The sequence below is a fragment of the Callithrix jacchus genome, chromosome 13 (assembly GCF_049354715.1).
Source record: "Callithrix jacchus isolate 240 chromosome 13, calJac240_pri, whole genome shotgun sequence".
Taxonomy (NCBI): Eukaryota; Metazoa; Chordata; class Mammalia; order Primates; family Cebidae; genus Callithrix; species Callithrix jacchus.
In genome coordinates this window covers 74,942,893-74,960,865 of record NC_133514.1, presented here as the reverse complement: position 1 = coordinate 74,960,865, position 17,973 = coordinate 74,942,893, and the positions used below count along the sequence as shown (strand labels likewise).

The 17,973-nt window shown below is 35.8% G+C and overlaps 1 protein-coding gene across 31 annotated transcripts in view; it reads left to right on the top strand.

The window, feature by feature from the left end:
- Positions 1–17,973, top strand: part of TRAPPC8 (trafficking protein particle complex subunit 8) — a 115,361-nt gene that overhangs the window by 85,623 nt on the left and 11,765 nt on the right. For all 31 annotated transcript variants that reach the window (XM_078347952.1, XM_078347949.1, XM_078347942.1 and 28 more), the window contains 7 exons: positions 1,804–2,246; positions 4,146–4,293; positions 5,674–5,770; positions 6,946–7,014; positions 7,105–7,163; positions 10,621–10,794; positions 13,891–13,992. In XM_078347952.1, the coding sequence (XP_078204078.1) occupies positions 1,804–2,246; positions 4,146–4,293; positions 5,674–5,770; positions 6,946–7,014; positions 7,105–7,163; positions 10,621–10,794; positions 13,891–13,992 (1,092 nt within the window). The remainder of the gene's footprint in view (positions 1–1,803; positions 2,247–4,145; positions 4,294–5,673; positions 5,771–6,945; positions 7,015–7,104; positions 7,164–10,620; positions 10,795–13,890; positions 13,993–17,973) is intronic.

The window sequence follows — 17,973 nt, the reverse complement described above, 5'->3', positions numbered from 1 at the left end:
AAAGGATTTTCAGCAACTGAGCATTTGAAGTAAAGGCAAAATGTACTTGTTCTTAAAGAGTCTAAATAGTATATTTAGTAAACCTGTGTTCTGAAGGTACAATACATGTGATTCTATACATAGTTGGTACTACTGGTCTTTTTTTATATGTTCTATCACTGTCACCATTTTACCAGTGCTGTAACCTTCTTGATGGTATTTATGTGTCTCTGTATTTTAGTGTGTTTTTTACGCACTAAATACCCTATTTCACTTTTTATTAATGTAGGTGCATTAGATGTAATAACTCAAAATTAATATTCCTCCACAAGTTTTAGCTTGACTGTAAGCTTATTTGACACTGACTAATCAGTACAGAGAATCAGTGTCTTCAGTATAATGCTATGCCTAGTTTATTTTTTTGTCCTACTAAAGCTATATGTGGGATTTCTACATTCATCCCTCATTTTCTCAATTATTTTTAAGGTTTCTGATATCCCTAAATTTCATCTGATTTTTTTTTTATAAAGAATGTGCCCATAATGAAGTCCCACTCACACTTAGATTCAAAAACATATTTTCACTGGAATTTCATGAAGTGACTGCCCACTATAACTTTATTAGAACATTTTCACTCATATTGTTACCTTTATATTCCTGCTTGCTTACATGTTAGTGTTAGTTGTGACATTTATACTTAAAGATCTTTCGTGTGTGTGTGTGTGTGTACACATGCACGAGATGAGGTCTTACTCTGTCACGCAAGCTGGAGTGCAGTGGCATGATCTTGGCTCACTGCAACCTCCTCTCCCTGGGCTCAAGCAGTCCTCCCATCACAGCCTTCCCAGTAGCTGGCATCACAGTTTTGCAGCTAATTTTTTTTTTGCATTTTTGGTAGTAACAGGGTTTCACCATGTTGCCCAAGCTGGTCTTGAACTCCTGAGCTCAAGGGATTTACCAACTTTGGCCTCCAAAGTGTTGGGATTACAAGCATGAGCCACTGTGCCCAGCCAGTATCCTTAAGGATCTTTTAAATGCAGATAACTTACTGTATGAATTCATTAGCCTGAATTTCCATCTCTTCACAAGTCTACCATCCCTCATTTGAAATCCTGAGACCACATGTGTGTTGGAACAATTTTTTTTAGAAGTGTGTGTGAAGTGTTATGTAAACCCCATTGGTTTGTGGCAGCACCTGGTAATCAAACACATTAATATTTCTTGAATGAACTATATTAATATCACACTAAATGGGAAAGAGTATAAAAAGCCTCTGTTAGGTCAGGTTTTGCCCCCACATGAGTTACTAAAAGCCTGAGGTTGTTTGGAGTTTTTTGGATTTTAAAATTATGGATATAGAGTCATAGATCTGCCCGTTTTTCCGCTTTAACATCCATGGTATATCTGGCATATCTTTTCATCTTAATGATGTAGACATAAGTAGTTGAGCTGCGTCTTTAGTTAACAGTGATAAGGGTTATAAAACTGCTATTTACTTCATATAGCTGTGTTAAACTACTTTTAACTTTTCTGGTCTGTAATCTACCAAGGTATGAAGTTTTGATGTTAGCCATCTTGTTACTGACGTATACTTTTAATTCATAACTCCAGAATCACTACTGAGTGGCAGAGTAACATTTTTCTGTTTGTCTCATCATATTGCCTAAAGTGGAGTCATTAACTGCTACATATTCAGGGAGATATCAAAGAATTAATGAAATACTTGTAAACCTTTAGTTAAAAAAAAAAATGTATCTTAAAGTGTTATTGATTAAAGGTTCAAAATTTTTAACAGACAAATAATATTTTTTCCCTCCGATGCAGGTGTTCTTTATACATTTTCCTACAGGGCTCCTCTGTGGAGAAATACGAAAAGCATATGTAGAATTTGTCAATGTCAGCAAATGTCCACTTACTGGATTGAAGGTTGTTTCTAAACGTCCAGAGTTCTTTACTTTCGGTGGTAATACTGCTGTTTTAACACCACTGAGTCCCTCAGCTTCTGAGAACTGTAGTGCTTACAAGACTGTTGTGACAGATGCTACCTCTGTGTGTACAGCACTCATATCATCAGCTTCTTCTGTAGACTTTGGCATTGGCACAGGAAGTCAACCAGAGGTGATTTCTGTTCCGCTTCCTGACACTGTTCTTCTACCTGGAGCCTCAGTGCAGCTGCCAATGTGGTTACGTGGACCTGATGAAGAGGGTGTCCATGAAATTAATTTTTTGTTTTACTATGAAAGTGTCAAAAAGCAGCCTAAAATACGGTTAGTATTTTAAAACCTTTAAAATTTAACATGTGTTTAATGTACATGCACATATTCAGATAAACATTTTAATATTTACTAGCATATTAAGAAATTACTCCCTTCCAGATTATGCATGATATTTATATCTGAAGTTGTCTCAAATAGAATTGTAAGTTCTAGGTACCCAAAAATGGAAAAAAAAAAATTACATACACTTTTTTTAGTTGCTTCTATATATAAACTTAATTTATATTATTTGATAATATAAATTATTTTATATGATTAAGTACTATGGACAGAGCTATCACTTAGTAATGAAATTAACAGGTGCCATGTATTAAAATAGTGTGTCACGTGTGTCTGGAGACAGCCTGCCTATCTGACTACAGTTATCTGAGGCGTCCTTTTTTATTGTTGTTTTGAGACTGAGTCTCACTCTGTCTCCCAGGCTGGAGTGCAGTGGTGCAATCTCTGCTCACTGCAGCTCTGCCTCCTGGGTTCAAGCGATTCTCCGGCCTCAGCCTCTTGAGTAGCTGGTATTATAGGCATGTGCCATCATGCCCAGCTAAATTTTTGTATTTTTAGTAGAGATGGGGTTTCGTCATGTTGGCCAGGCTGGTCTGGAACTCCTGACCTCAGGTGATCCGCCTGGGTCCTCCCAAAGTGCTGGGATTACAGGTGTGAGCCACCACGCCCGATTCAGTCATCCTTTTTCAAGAAAATTGTTTTGTTTTACCTTTTTTTTCCCCTAGTGTTCCCCGTTGCTCCACAAGAATGTATGAAAAAAAGGTACATATTTATAGAACGGATGCTTATGTTGGTGTTACAGTAGATAATCACTGAAGAAATAAAGCTAACTGGCTCATCCAGGATCTGTGAGCTATATTTTGTTCAACAGAATATTTTATTTTGATAGCTCCATTGTCATTTTTACAAAATTAACTAGGAATAATTCAGGGGCTGAGGCAGGAGATTCGCTGAGCCCGGAAGTCAAGGCTACTGAGAGCCATGATTATATTATTGTCCTCCAGCTTGAATGACAGAGCAAGACTCTGTCTCAAAAGAAAAAAAAAAAAGATTTTAGCATTTGAATATCAAGGGAGAGGTATGAAAGAGAGTAGTGGATATTCCAGGGAGCAGCTGTATATATGAATAAAGATTTACAAATTAGAGACTAGAAACTGAATATAGTTAGTTCAACCACAGTGCAAAACTGGTGTAGAAGAAGGGGAAGAAACCTTTGAATGTAAAGCTATATGGCGAAGAGTTTTGAATACTAGGTTAACGTTTGCATTTTATTTAGTAGTCATTCAGGAGCTTCAGAACCACTATTAGAAAGAAGCAAAGCTGGGCATGGTGGCTCACACCTGTAATCTCAGCACTTTTGGAGGCCGAGGTGGGCGGATCACTTAATGTCAGGAATTCGAGACCAGCTTGACTAATATGGTGAAACCCCATCTCTACTAAAAATAGAAAAATTATCTGGTGTAGTTGTACACGCTTGTAATCCCAGCTACTCAGGAGGCTGAGGCAAGGAGAATTGCTTGAACTGGGAGGCAGAGGTTCCAGTGAGCCGAGATCACGTCACTGCACTCCTGCCTGGGCGACAAAGCAAGACTCCATCTCAAAAAAGAGAAAGAAGCACAATAAGAACATTACCATATGAAGATTATTTTTATGTGTTATGCAGATGAATTTTGTCAGCAGGGCAAAAAGTTAGGGAGATTAGTAGTTTCCTTCCAAATTGGATAGAAAGAATTGAACTGGAATTAGGCTGTATAATTTTACTTAATGTATTCTATGGATTTTTAGAGTATAAATGGTCCTGAGAGTGATCAATTTTTAAAATCTTTATTTGGAATTGGATAATTATTACATAGAGACTCTTACAATTAAATGTGCTTTTTTTTTCTTCAGCCACAGAATATTAAGACACACTGCAATTATTTGTACTAGTCGGTCTTTAAATGTACGGGCCACTGTCTGCAGAAGTAATTCTCTTGAAAATGAAGAAGGCAGAGGAGGCAATATGCTAGTCTTTGTGGATGTAGAAAATACCAATACTGTAAGTTGGTTTGAAACTAAATTTCGTTTTTAATTATATTTGAAGTATTTCTTTAATTATTAGTAGTGTTCTTTTTTTTTTTTTTTTCTCCTTTGCAAGACAGCATAAGCTAGGGATTTTAGGAGTGTTCATGTAGAATAATAGTGTGAAATCATCTTAATTCTTCATTGGATTTGTAATTTTATCCCTTAGTCTCTCTTCAAATAAACAGATCTTCTGACATTAATATGGTGCACACTGATATGCTATATAGTTCCATTTGCTAGTAATTCTAAAAGATCTTATAAAGTGCTTTGTAGTCTCACCATTGAGATCTATTGATGTTACTGAATTGTGAAGTTCTGTTAATATATCACATTCAGTATTGGTAATCTTCACTTGCACGTTTCTAACAGTACCATTCCTTTATATAATAAATTTCTAAAATATTGCCATTCCTGGTTATGCACTCTAATATAAAAATGAATTTTTTTTTTTTTGATAGGGCCTCATTCTGTCACCCAGGTTGCCCACTGCAACCTCAGCCTCCTGGGTTCAAGTGATTTTCATGCCTCAGCCATCCAAATAGCTGGGATTACAGGCATGCACCTCTATGCCTGGCTCATTTATTTGTATTTTTAGTAAAGAAGAGGTTTCACCATATTGGCCAGGCTTTAAAAATAAATATTCTTGAAGACAAGAGTGTGATCTCATGTTTAAAATAGGACCTTAGCATTAGGTTGATTCAGTTCAGGTACTTATTTGAAATATTACTTAATTCTGTAATGTTCTTTAACTTCATAAATTCGTAAGGTCTCTGCTTTCTTGAATATTTAGGGTTAATGTGCTATACTTTGGTGATCTCCCCCCAAAAATCAATATTTTTATAGTCAGATTGAGAACCTTTTAATAATTTCAGATTAGCTCTTAGGAAAATAAAAAATTACGTGCTGTTTAAATAATTTCATATGTACTGACCATATATTAGGATTCTGTTTGAGAGTTTTTGTTGCTTGTTTTTTACCTAGTAAGAATATCTGAGTAGAGAAAAAAAAGAAAATGCCATAATTTTGATTAAAAATTGACAACAATTTTTAATCTTTTAAATACTACCAACAGCTCATTGTGATAGACTTTAATAACTCAGTTCCTTTCAAAATTTTAAAATTTACCACTGAATGTGCATTATAGTTGAAAATACTTCTGGTACAAAATATTCATGTCTCTGAAAATGTGTAGAAAGGGATTTAAATAACGTTTTTTTAAATGTATGTTGTAATTGCATCTTATGTTAATTGACATTGCCTTTGGTAGCATCGTCTGAATTTTGTTCTCATTGGAACGTTCTGATTTAGTTTTCTAAATCCAGAATGATTCTCCTGTCTTTTTTTTTTCTAACAGAGTGAAGCAGGTGTTAAAGAATTCCATGTAGTGCAAGTATCAAGTAGTAGCAAACATTGGAAGTTACAGAAATCTGTAAATCTTTCTGAAAACAAAGGTTTGTGCATTTTTCCTGCTACATAATAAATTTTGAAATTTTATTACTTGGTTTTTCACAATGTTAGATTATTAGGATTAACTTTTTGAGCATTAAATTGTGATTTCATTAGTTCACCTAACTATAAATCAAATTACCCATTTTGATCCAGTCGTTTCCATTTTTTTTATTCCCTTCCATATCTTTTAGACTTGTATTTTCTTTTCTTTTTTATTTTAAAATTAGTGCTTGGGTACATGATTACTGTCAAAAATTCAACAAGGGCTGGGTATGGTGGCTCATGCCTGTAATCCCAGCACTTTGGGAGGCCACAGCGGGCAGATCACAAGGTCAAGAGATTGAGACCATCCTGGCCAACATGGTGAAACCCTATCTTTCCTAAAATACAAAAATTAGCTGGGCGTGGTGGGGCACGCCTATAGTGTCAGCTACTCGGGAGGCTGAGGCAGGAGAATTGCTTGAACCCAGCAGTTGGAGGTTGCAGTGAGCCAAAATCGTGCCATTTCACTCTATTCTAGGCGACAGAGAAAGACTCCGTCTCAAAAAGAAAAAAAAAAAAAAATTTAATCAGTACAAAATAGATGAGAATATGGAATTTTCTCTTTGTTTCCATTACCACTGGTGGGTTTATCTGTGAATAGCCATATCTACACACTGACTGGCTTTTCTGTGAATTTTTGTGTTTATATAACCTTCAAACAAAAGAATATGTACCAGAAATGTACTTAAAGTACAATTTTAAAAGTGCCTGCAGTTGTGGGAAAACATATAGCAGAATGTGTTCATATAATAATGGTGGTATAAATCATGCATATGAAACATACTAAAAGGAAATGAATGCTAGTGTGGCGAGATTATGGGCTTTCTAGTCCCCATGTTCTAATCTTTCAAACTTTCTGTTTATCTGAAATGTCACATATATGAATATATATATATATATATATATATATATATATATATATATGTATGTACACATGGATATGTATTTTGAGAAAATTGAAATTAATCTTTTTTAAGAGGTCACTTCATTGAGATAAAAGCAAAGATGTTCTTCATTAAACATTATTTAAAATTACAAATTATTTTTTATTTTGACAAAGGAAGTGTAAATAATGAATTGGGTTTTATCATGTGATGAACTGAGAAACATCTTTGAAATTTCCATTTTCTTCCAGATGCCAAACTTGCCAGTAGAGAGAAGGGAAAGTTTTGCTTCAAGGCAATAAGATGTGAGGAAAAAGAAGGTAAATTCACTTTACTTTTACACTTTACTAAATGGTCATTTTACATTTTATGCCAGTGATATGATTAGTTTGTTTTCCCCTGTTTTTTAGCAGCCACACAGTCCTCTGAAAAATATACCTTTGCAGACATCATCTTTGGAAATGAACAGGTATGCAAGTAAGCATAGTAGTGTTTGATTTTAAAAGTCATAGTTATGGCATATCTGGCAATTTTGGCAAGACTTGTCGCAGTAATTCCCAAACTCTATTTTTTGGAGACAGAGTCTTCTTGCTTTGTCACCCAGGAGTACAGTAGCGCAATCACAGCTCACTGTAGCCTTGACTTCCCAGGCCCAAATGATCTTCCCACCTCAGCCTCTTGAGTAGCTGGGACTACAGGCATCAGCCACCACACCCGGCTAGTTCTTAAATTTTTTATAGAGACCAGAGTCTCACTCTGTTGCCCAGGCTTGTCTCCAGCTCTTGAACTCAAGCGATCTGCCTGCCTCGACCTCCCAGAGTGCTAGGATTACAGGTGTAAGTCATCACACCCAGCCTCCCCAATCTCTTTGGAGGATAAACACCTCAACTTTATTGAGTTTTGCAACCTGCCTTCAATTCCCAAAACAAACCAAAAATGCTAATGGACTATACCATTTTAAGTAGTTATTTAAACTTAACTTTCTTTTGAGACTATCATATGAAGTAAGAATAGCTGTTGGGATTTTTTTTTTTTAACAGCACGGTTATGTGAGAGAACTTCTCTGTTAGGGAAAGTGGTCACAATGGAACATATAGATGATAACCCTCTGAAATTTGGCATATCATATCATTCTGAGACCCAGATTAATAAGGTAGATGCATCAGGCTCTATTGTGATTTTAAAGCTATTACTGTCTATGGCAGTGATATACCATCCTATTTATATATAAGAGTTATGTAGAGTGCCAGGTGTGGTGGCTCATGCCTGTAATTTCAGCATTTTGAGAGGCTGAGGCAGGAGGAGTTCAAGACCAGACTGGGTGTCAGAGACCAAGGCAAGACCCTGTCTCTTTAAAAAAACAAGAACAACAGCAAAGTATCCTAGAACGGTAGTATTCAAAGTTTCAAAATATGTATAAGTTATCAGAAGTCTTGTTAATATGCAAATTTTGATTCCATAGGACTTGGGTAGACCCTGAGGTTCTAAATCGTTAAAAGCTCCTAGGTGAGGTTGACATTGTTAGCCTGCAGAGTATAATTGGACCTTGAAGATTTTAGAAAAATACAGGCTTTACCTACCTACCTCTAAAGCGCTGGTTGATTATATCTTGGGTGGACTTGAGGAGTATGTATTTTTAAGCTATCCATGAAGATAATCTGAAGTAGAGACCTGCTTTGAAAAATAGTGAATCTAGGGTATAAAAGTTCATATAATTCTATACTATTAATGGGATGATTTCTTCTTTGTGCTCATCTCCTTGATAATTCTAAACATCCTTATATTTTTGCACTTCTTTTTATCATATGCTTTCATCTGACTCATCATTGCTCTCTTTTTACTATTTGAGGAAACAGCTATTTAGATATATCTTAAAGTTCTAAAAGCTCAGTAATTTCAAAACATGCATTACTTTCAGAGATACAGTGCTTTCTGAATGGTTGAATTTTCAGGACTTCAGTTATTTTTTATTATTATTTCTTTAAAAACTTTTTAAATCCCTAGAAACATCAGCAGGACTCTTACATTATAATTTTTATTGTATTTGTTGTTAAATAATTTTGTGTAAGAGCATTGAAGAAGGCAGAAACAGGCCAGGCGTGGTGGCTCATGCCTGTAATCCCTGCACTTTGGGAGGCTGAGGCAGGCAGGCAGATCACGAGGTCAGGAGTTCCAGACCATCCTGGTCAACATAGTGAAACCCCATCTCTACTAAAAATACAAAAATTACCCGGGCATGGTGGTGCATGCCTGTAGTCCCAGCTACTCGGGAGGCTGAGGCAGGAGAATCACTTGAATCCAGAAGGTGGAGATTGCAGTGAATTGAGATCGCCCCATTACATTCCAGCTTGGTGAGAGAGCGAGACTCCATCTCAAAAAAAAAAACCAAAAACACTTTTTTTAAAATTTTTAAATTTTTTTTTTTTTTTTTTTAAGACAGGGTTTCACCATGTTTGTCAGGCTGGTCTTGAACTCCCGACCTCAGGTGATCCGCCCACCTTGGCCTCCAGAGTGCTTGGATTACAGGCGTGAGCCACTATGCCCGGCCACAAACACATTTTTTAATTTGAAGAATCTGGTTGAATAAATAGAACTTGCCGAGCACTACAGATAAATGAGAAACTATGGGGACAGTGTTTTACCAGAAGAAGTTCACACATAAGGAGAAAAATGTATATATTTACTAATATTTAATACTTTAATAATTAACTTGAAGTTTAATATCTACATAATATATACATAGCCTGTAATACAGGAAACCATCAATGTAAAGATATTATTATATAGCATATTATTTTATTAATAAAGAGAAATCCTGTAATTGAGTCCATTTAAAATTATTTTCTCATGCTTCCATTGTTTAAACATGAAAACCAAGTTAATGCTAATGATTCTACTTGCATTCTGCTTCATTGGATATTGCCTAGGATTTAAATGGGAAATATTTCTGTTATTTTTAAATATGGCTTTTCAATATTTTGTTTTCTTTTGTTTTTTGAGACGGAGTTTCGCTGTTGTTACCCAGACTGGAGTGCAATGGGACGATCTCGGCTTACTGCAACCTCTGCCTACTGGGTGCAAGCAATTCTCCTGCCTCAGCCTTCCAAGTAGCTGGGACTACAGGCATGCACCACCATGCCCAGCTAATTTTTGTATTTTTAGTAGAGACGGGGTTTCACCTTGTTGATCAGGATGGTCTCAATCTCTTGACCTCGTGATCCACCCACCTCGGCCTCCCAAAGTGCTGGGATTACAGGCGTGAGCCACTGTGCCCGGCCCAACGTTTTGTTTTCTTAGCAATACCTATTCATCCTCCCTGTATACTTGGAACGTCAAAGCTGATGTCATGGGAGTGTAGTTTAATTGTTTTGGGGTGACAGCTTTAAGATTCAGAGTAACTTGCAGCTGGGCACGATGTCTCATGCTTGTAATCCCAGCATTTTGGGAGGCCGAGGCAGGCGAGTGCTTGAGCTCAAAAGAGTTCCAGACCACCCTGGCTAACATGGTGAAACTGGCAAAACCCTGTCTCTACAAAAAATAGAAAAATAAAGTGGGTGTGGTAGCATGGACCTGTAACCTAGCTACTCGGCAAGTTAAGGTGGGAATGTTGCTTGGGCTTGGGAGGTGGAGGTTGCAGTAAGCTGAAATCACACCACTGCACTCCAGTGTGGATGACAGAGTGAGACCCTGTCTCAAAAAAAAAAAAAAATTTACGTTGTTTTGTATCAAATCTTTTGGATGTTCAGTTGGCTCCTATATTCAACTACATTGACAAGAATTATTGAATAAGTCTTTTGGGTATATGTAAGTTATAGAAATACAAATTTTGGCAGGATATATTTAATTTAAACTAAAGTTATACAAAATAAATTTTGACAGAACATAATTAAAAGCATTTATGAAGACAAGTGATTTTCTTTTAACAGATAATAAGTTCAGCAACCCCATGTGCAGACTTCTTTTATCGAAGTTTATCTTCTGAATTGAAAAAACCACAAGCTCACTTGCCTGTGCATACAGAAAAACAGTCAACAGAGGATGCTGTGAGACTGATTCAAAAATGCGGTGAGGTGGATTTGAATATTGTCATATTATGGAAGGTATGTGCTACTTAATTATTTCAGCAAGGCTCACTTACAGATACTTGACTGTTAAGCTGAAGAACTAATGTATATTGCTATTTATATTTTTTATGCTTATCTTTTCTGGCTTCATTATTGAAACTTTAACAGTTACATAATGCCTTTTTTTTTTTTTTTTTTTTGGAGACAGAGTTTCGCCCTTGTTACCCAGGCTGGAGTGCAATCTTGGCTCACCACAACCTCCGCCTCCTGAGTTCAAGCAATTCTCCTGCCTCAGCCTCCCAAGTAGCTGGGACTACAGGCGTGTGCCACCATGCCCAGCTAATTTTTTTGTATTTTTAGTAGAGATGGGGTTTCACCATGTTGACCAGGATGGTCTTGATCTCGTGATCCACCTGCTTTGGGCTCCCAAAGTGCTGGGATTATAGGCATGAGCCACTGCGCCTGGCTGTAATGCCTTTTTTTTTTTTTTTTTTTTTGGTCCGACAAAAAGAATTCATTCGAATTGGGTAACATTCTTCTGTGTTACTGTTATTTTTGTGTATTACAGAGAATATTGTAGACATGATAAGCTCTGAAAGCAGGTGGTATTCATCTGTTGGGGCATTTCCAAACACTCTACAGAGGGAAAAAATAGCACCATGAACCTCTGGAAACCCACTACTTTGGCTCCAACAATCACTAATTTTTTGTTATTCATATTTCATATAATCCATTTACCTTCCCTTTCCTTTTATTAAATTGTTAAATTTTTACATTTTGTTGTAGTGCTTTTTAAATGACAAAATATTTCATCTGTAAATGCTTCTGTATGTACTTTTAACAGATGAAGACTTTTTTGTTTAATATAACTGCACAGTATTATCTTTCCCAACCAAAATAATAATTCTTAATTATCTAATTGATGGTCTGTGTTCTGTTTTTTTCTAGATTATTTAAATACACTATTTAGCTTGTTGAAAAATCAGATCCAAATAAAGTTCACACATGGTGGACCAGAATGAAATTATTTAGACATTCCTATTCCCTAAAGTTAGCTAAACTAAAAGTTAGCTGCGGAGGAATCTTATTTGTTACATTATACCCCTTTGTATCATATGCATGTACTACCTATTTTTAAAAATGATTCTGCAGTGAAATTAAGGATCTTGTCCAAGAATAATCACCAGAACTTTGTGCCAAGGTTTTGATTTTGTGTTGTTTGGTACAAGAGCCAGCATAGAGACATGTTTATAATAGGTGATTAATACATGTATTTTAAATTGACTCAGAAGTTTTATAAGGTGTTTTTTTTTTTTTTAACTAAACCATGTTTTCAAATAAACTTTTTTAAAACCAAGCTGACTTTTCATGTTTTAAATGAAATCTGCTAAGTAAATTGATACTTTTGTTGATTATGGAAGGTGTTTTATGTTGAAGAGATCAGTTACACATTATTGGCTTGAAATCAAATGCTTCTGAACCTTAGAATCATATAAGTATATAAAGACCTTTAGCATTTGCAGCTGCATTCCACAGGTTTATGCCACGTAGCAAATCATAATATTTCTGAGACAAGGTTTTGTATAGTGTATTTGTACTCATTGTGAAGTGCATGGTATTCTTTGATAGGGAAAAGAAATGGCCTTGAACCTAAAGAAAAGGCCCTTTTAAGAAATGGCCCTGAACCTAAAGCCCACTGCTAGTACTCATCACATAAAGAAAGTTATCTAAGATTGTGATGCTTCTCAGCTGGGAAATGGAAGTTTGAATAGATTAAATAATGGGATATTAAGTTTGATAGTGGCTAGTACCTTGATAAGTTTATAATTTACTCAATGGAGAAAATGACTGGTAGAGTTTTGTTTTATAGAGTTCTAAATAATGCAAAAATGAGTCATTAGATTAAAGAAAATTTGAGAAGTCATTAAAGTTGTAGAGTAAGATGCACAGGAAGCCTAGGACTCTTCAATAAAATAAGATTCAGGGGAAAACCAAGAGCTCGGACATTTTCGTGGAAAAAAAAAAAGTTGAAAACGGGACTAGTACAACTCCTAAACAATCTTAATCAAAAATAAAGGTTGGTTTTAAAAATCTCAGGTTTTGTGCAAGCAGGAGGATGTGTTATAGAATTAGCCATGGCTATGGGTGACTGTTGCTCAGTGCTACAGGATCACCAGAAAAGACATCTGACAAGTCTCAGAACCTTATCTATTACCTCTTACTCCTTCTTGATTAAAGATTACCCTGTCAGGTGTGTAACTTCTCCTGCCTTTCTGGGTTTTGCAAATAAAGATGCTGAGCAGGTCTTGAATCATCTTATGTCTTACTGCAGCACTACTCAAAAGTTTTTCTGTGGTTGGCAAACTGTCCCTTGTCCATGATAAGTACAGAAATTGAAAGTAAACAATTAGAAACTTTGATAGCATTTTCACAGAGTAATTTTCTATCTTTTCAATCTAATAGTAAAAATATTGGGCTTGTCAAAAAAAATTAGGCCTTTGTATTTGCATAATATGATAATAACAGTAAATCAGAGCTATTGTAGATTATATTTTCCACAGCATAGAAGCAATTCAAGGGAGAGAAGAGGTATAAACTATAAAAAGTATTTTAATATAGATAAAATCAGCTCACTATATTGGAAGAAGAAAGCTTTTTAAAAAGCATATATATTTATATTTATGGATGTAAGATTTCCACTTACAGGATTTATGATTGTACTCACTGATTTTGCTCAGCTATGTGATAAACCCCAGGGCATTTCAGAAGCTAGACTGAGAATAAGCCTCTTGCCTGTATATTGATAGTTCAGTAAAGAAAAAGCTTGTGTTACGGCACAGCTCTTTTAAAGTAGTTTCTTAATAATTCTAAAGAATGTGAGAAAAGATTTTATGATGTGTCTCTCAAATATCCAGGCCAACTGTGTTATATTGAGGTAAAAAAAGATTTGTTTTTTGTATAGATAATTTATTGATTTAATGAATAACTAAAAGTGGAAGTAATGACATTGCCAGGAGTGTTGATAATTGATAGATATTGGCCATAATATTTCCACTTTCTATCAAATACTGGGTTGGTTACTTTTGAGGTTACTGTTAAGCAGGGTAACGTTTTGTGCTTTGCATTTTTTAGGCATACGTTGTGGAAGACAGTAAACAGCTTATTTTGGAAGGTCAACATCATGTTATTCTTCGCACAATAGGAAAAGAAGCATTTTCATATCCTCAGAAACAGGTGATAACATAGTTCACTTTGGAGCTTTCTGGTGAACTTATGGGTTGTTTCTTTGTTTGGCATTTGTATTTTTTTGAAGGAAGGAGTCAGGTTTGTTCAGCTTTTTTTTTTTTTTTGAAGGATCTCAGTCTCTCACCCGGGCTTGTGTGCAGTGGCACAGTCATGGCTCACTGCAGCCTTGACCTCCCCAGGCTCAGGTGATCCTACCTCAGCCTCCTAAGCAGCTGATACTACAGATGTCTACCACCACACCTGGCTAATTTTTGGATTATAGGCATGAGCTGCTACATACCGCCATGTTCAGATTTTTATATTGATATTTGGAATGTGTGTTGGTGACAGAAGAATGACTAAAGTTAAAAGTGAACATAAGTTGATTTTAAAATTCACTAGCACCTTTATCAGAATATTAAGATCCAGTTATGGTTTTTGGGGTTTCCTAAGATACTTTCCGTATTGATTCTGGAATTCATAGGTATGAAAAGAATTGATTTGCTTAAGAGTAGAGATACCGCCGGGCACGGTGGCTCAAGCCTGTAATCCCAGCACTTTGGAAGGTCGAGGTGGGTGGATCACTAGGTCAAGAGATTGAGACCATCTGGTCAACATGGTGAAACCCTGTCTCTACTAAAAATACAGAAAATTAGCTGGGCATGGTGGCGTGTGCCTGTAATCCCAGCTACTCAGGAGGCTGAGGCAGGAGAATTACCTGAACCCAGGAGGCGAAGGTTGTGGTGAGCCGAGATCACCATTGCACTCCAGCCTGGGTAACAAGAGCAAAACTCTTGTCTCAAAAAAAAAAAAAAAAAAAAAAAGAGTAGAGAAACCATATCTCTTTATTTTCTTGTTATAACAGGATATCATTGCAGAGTTCTGGGGGAATATCGTAATATGTAAAAGGTGGCCTCTGCAGTTGTGTAGCAGCTGCTGATATCATTGAATATGCTTTCTTATTTTTTCTAAAATACTATTTAATCTTACTGAAAATTTTTATGGCAAATATGAATAAAATATATAAGCACATTTAGTCCAGTAATTCAAACACTGGCCCTGTGTTGTGTTTATAAATAATGGATCTTAATTTTCAAGGCCCCATCTATTATTATTATTTTTTATTTCACCCATGGACCTTAAAGTACCTCCCCATTAGTTTTGACAACTTTTCATTTTGAAATAATTTTCAAACTTATGAAAAACTTTCAAGAATAGTGTTAAAAGCTTTCTTGTAATTTTCATTCAGGTTACTAGTGGTTGACATTTTACATTATTTGCTTTGTTGTCCTTTGTTTACATATGTATTAATTTCTTTCCCTTAATCATTCTCAATTACTCCCAAGTAAATTGCAGACATCCTGTTATTCTGTTCCTAAATATAATACTTCATTGAGTATTCCTAAGAAGAAAGACAGTCTCTTACATTAAAAAAAAAAAAATCCACAGTATTATCACATTCAGGTCATTTAACATTGATGCAGTACTATCATATGCAATCCATATTCAAATGCTGTCAAGGTTTTAATTACATCCTTGTAAGTAAGTATTTGTTCTTTTCTGTCCAGGATTATGACGTGATTATACCATTGACATTTTTGAAGAGCTTGGGCCAGTTATTTTCTAGAGTAATAACTCTTTGGGTTTTTCTCCTGTCTCCTCATCATTAGATTAAGTTCATGCTAAGTGATGTGTTGCATAAGAACGCACATGATGTTAATTTGTCTCATTATTATCAGTGTTGGATCATTTAATTAAGGTGGTGCCATGTTAATTCACAGTCAAGTTACTATTTTTCCTTTCATAATATTTGTAGGGAGATGATTTGAGGTGGTATAAATGTCTGGTTTCTTTTTTTTTTTTTTTGAGACAGAGTCTTGCTTTATACCTTAGGCTGGAGGGCAATGGTGTGACCTCAGCTCACTGCAATCTCTGCCTCCTGGGTTCAAGTGATTCTACCACCTCAGCCTCCCCAGTAGCTGGTATTACAGGAGCACACCACCATACCTGGCTAATTTTTGTGTTTTTAGTAGAGACAGGGTTTTACCATATTGTCCAGGCTGGTCTTGAACTCCTGACCTCATGATCAGCCCGCCTGGGCCTCCCAAAGTGCTGGAATTACAGGCATAAGCCACTGCGCCTGGCCTAAATGGCTGGTTTCTTATCAAACTTAAGTTCACTAGTTTTAGTATCCATTGGTGATTATGTGACTAGAATTAGTTTTTTAATTTGGTGCTTACATAATGGTAATTTTTTATTATATTTAATGAAGATATAAAATTTAACCCCACGTTTGTTGCTTACTTTAAGAAATGTTTTCCTCCCTCCAATTAATAGAAAAATTCTGAGTTTTAGTCCTAAATATCATAAAGTTTTGATCACTTGGAACATTTCAAACAATCGCATGACAGCATTTAGAAAATGAAACAGAGTGGGTTTTTCTATAAAATCTACTCTTGTATATTCCCATTTTACATACTGTATATAGTATATCCCTTTTAGTTCTCTTTATGTCACTTTTGAAATATTTTATATTATCTTATATGATTAGCTAAGCTTGGGAGATAAGGGAGTTTCATCATTCTGTGAGTAATAGATTTGGAGCCCAAAGATGTTCAGATTGACCTGGTGCACCTGTTGGTTTACTACTCACATATAAAACAAGGATAATAGTACTTTGTACATTGCATCTCTTGTGGAATTCATAAAATAGAATCAAATCCTTATTGGGAAATTGCCATTCACAAATTCAGCATTGATTGTGAAAATACTTACTGCTACTGTTAAGCTGGGAGAGAGGGACAAACTCTTCAAAATATTATTTTAGTAAATTAGCTTCTGGTTGTAGGTATTCTTTTAAGGCCATTGTTCACATGCTTTTCTCCTGACAGGTGGTACATAGGAATGTATTCATTATAATTTAGAAGTCTCAAATAATAGCGTGTATTTTTTTGGTTACTTGAATATATTAATAATACACTTTTGAACTTTTTACTAAAGTGTAGCATAAATACATTAAAGTAAATAGCTTATTGGATTTTTTTTTTTTGAGACGGAGTTTCGTTCTTGTCACCCAGGCTGGAGTGCAATGGTGCGATCTCGGCTCACCGCAACCTCCGCCTCCTAGGTTCAGGCAATTCTCCTGCCTCAGCCTCCCGAGTCGCTGGGATTACAGGCACGTGCCACCATGCCCAGCCAATTTTTCATATTTTTAGTAGAGATGGGGTTTCACCATGTTGACCAGGATGGTCTCAATCTCTTGACGTCGTGATCCACCTGCCTTGGCCTCCCAAAGTGCTGGGATTACAGGCTTGAGCCACCGCGCCCGGCCAGCTTATTGGATTTTCATAAACCGAGGAACACTGCAATTGAGGACCCAGATCAAGAAATAGAACGTAACCAGCACCCCAGAAGTTCTGGTTTTTGTTCCTTTCTGATCAGGAATCTTTCTCTTCTAGACCAAACTTCTAGTCACTTCTGACTTACAAGTCAAGAGCAAAGCTGCTTGATTTGGATTTATATAAATAGAATCATACAATATTTACCTCAGCTTTTATTCAACTTGTTTGTGAAATTTATCCATATTGTTTGGTATACTTGTAGTTTTTTGATTCGTAAGAATAATATCAGCTTAAAACTTACTGACTGTTCTCCAACAAAAGAAGCCAGGGTTCCTTGGAAAAATGGTGTTGATTCTAGATGAGCCAGAAGATTTTATGGTGCCAGAACATAAGGAAATGTACCCAAACTGATTGAGAGCATATTGAATTTGTGTTTCTTATAGGTTACAAAGTGACTTGTTTTCTCCTTTGGTCCTTATACTCTGTAAGCAGGGCAGGTAGAATTTTCTCTGTTTTACAAATGAGACTCTGTGAAATAAGTACAGCTATAATATTTCATAATAACTTTCAGTTTTAAAATTTTCTGAGAGAAAATTGATATCTACTAATTGAAGATTTGAAATTTTATTAGTTTTCACATTGCTCCATC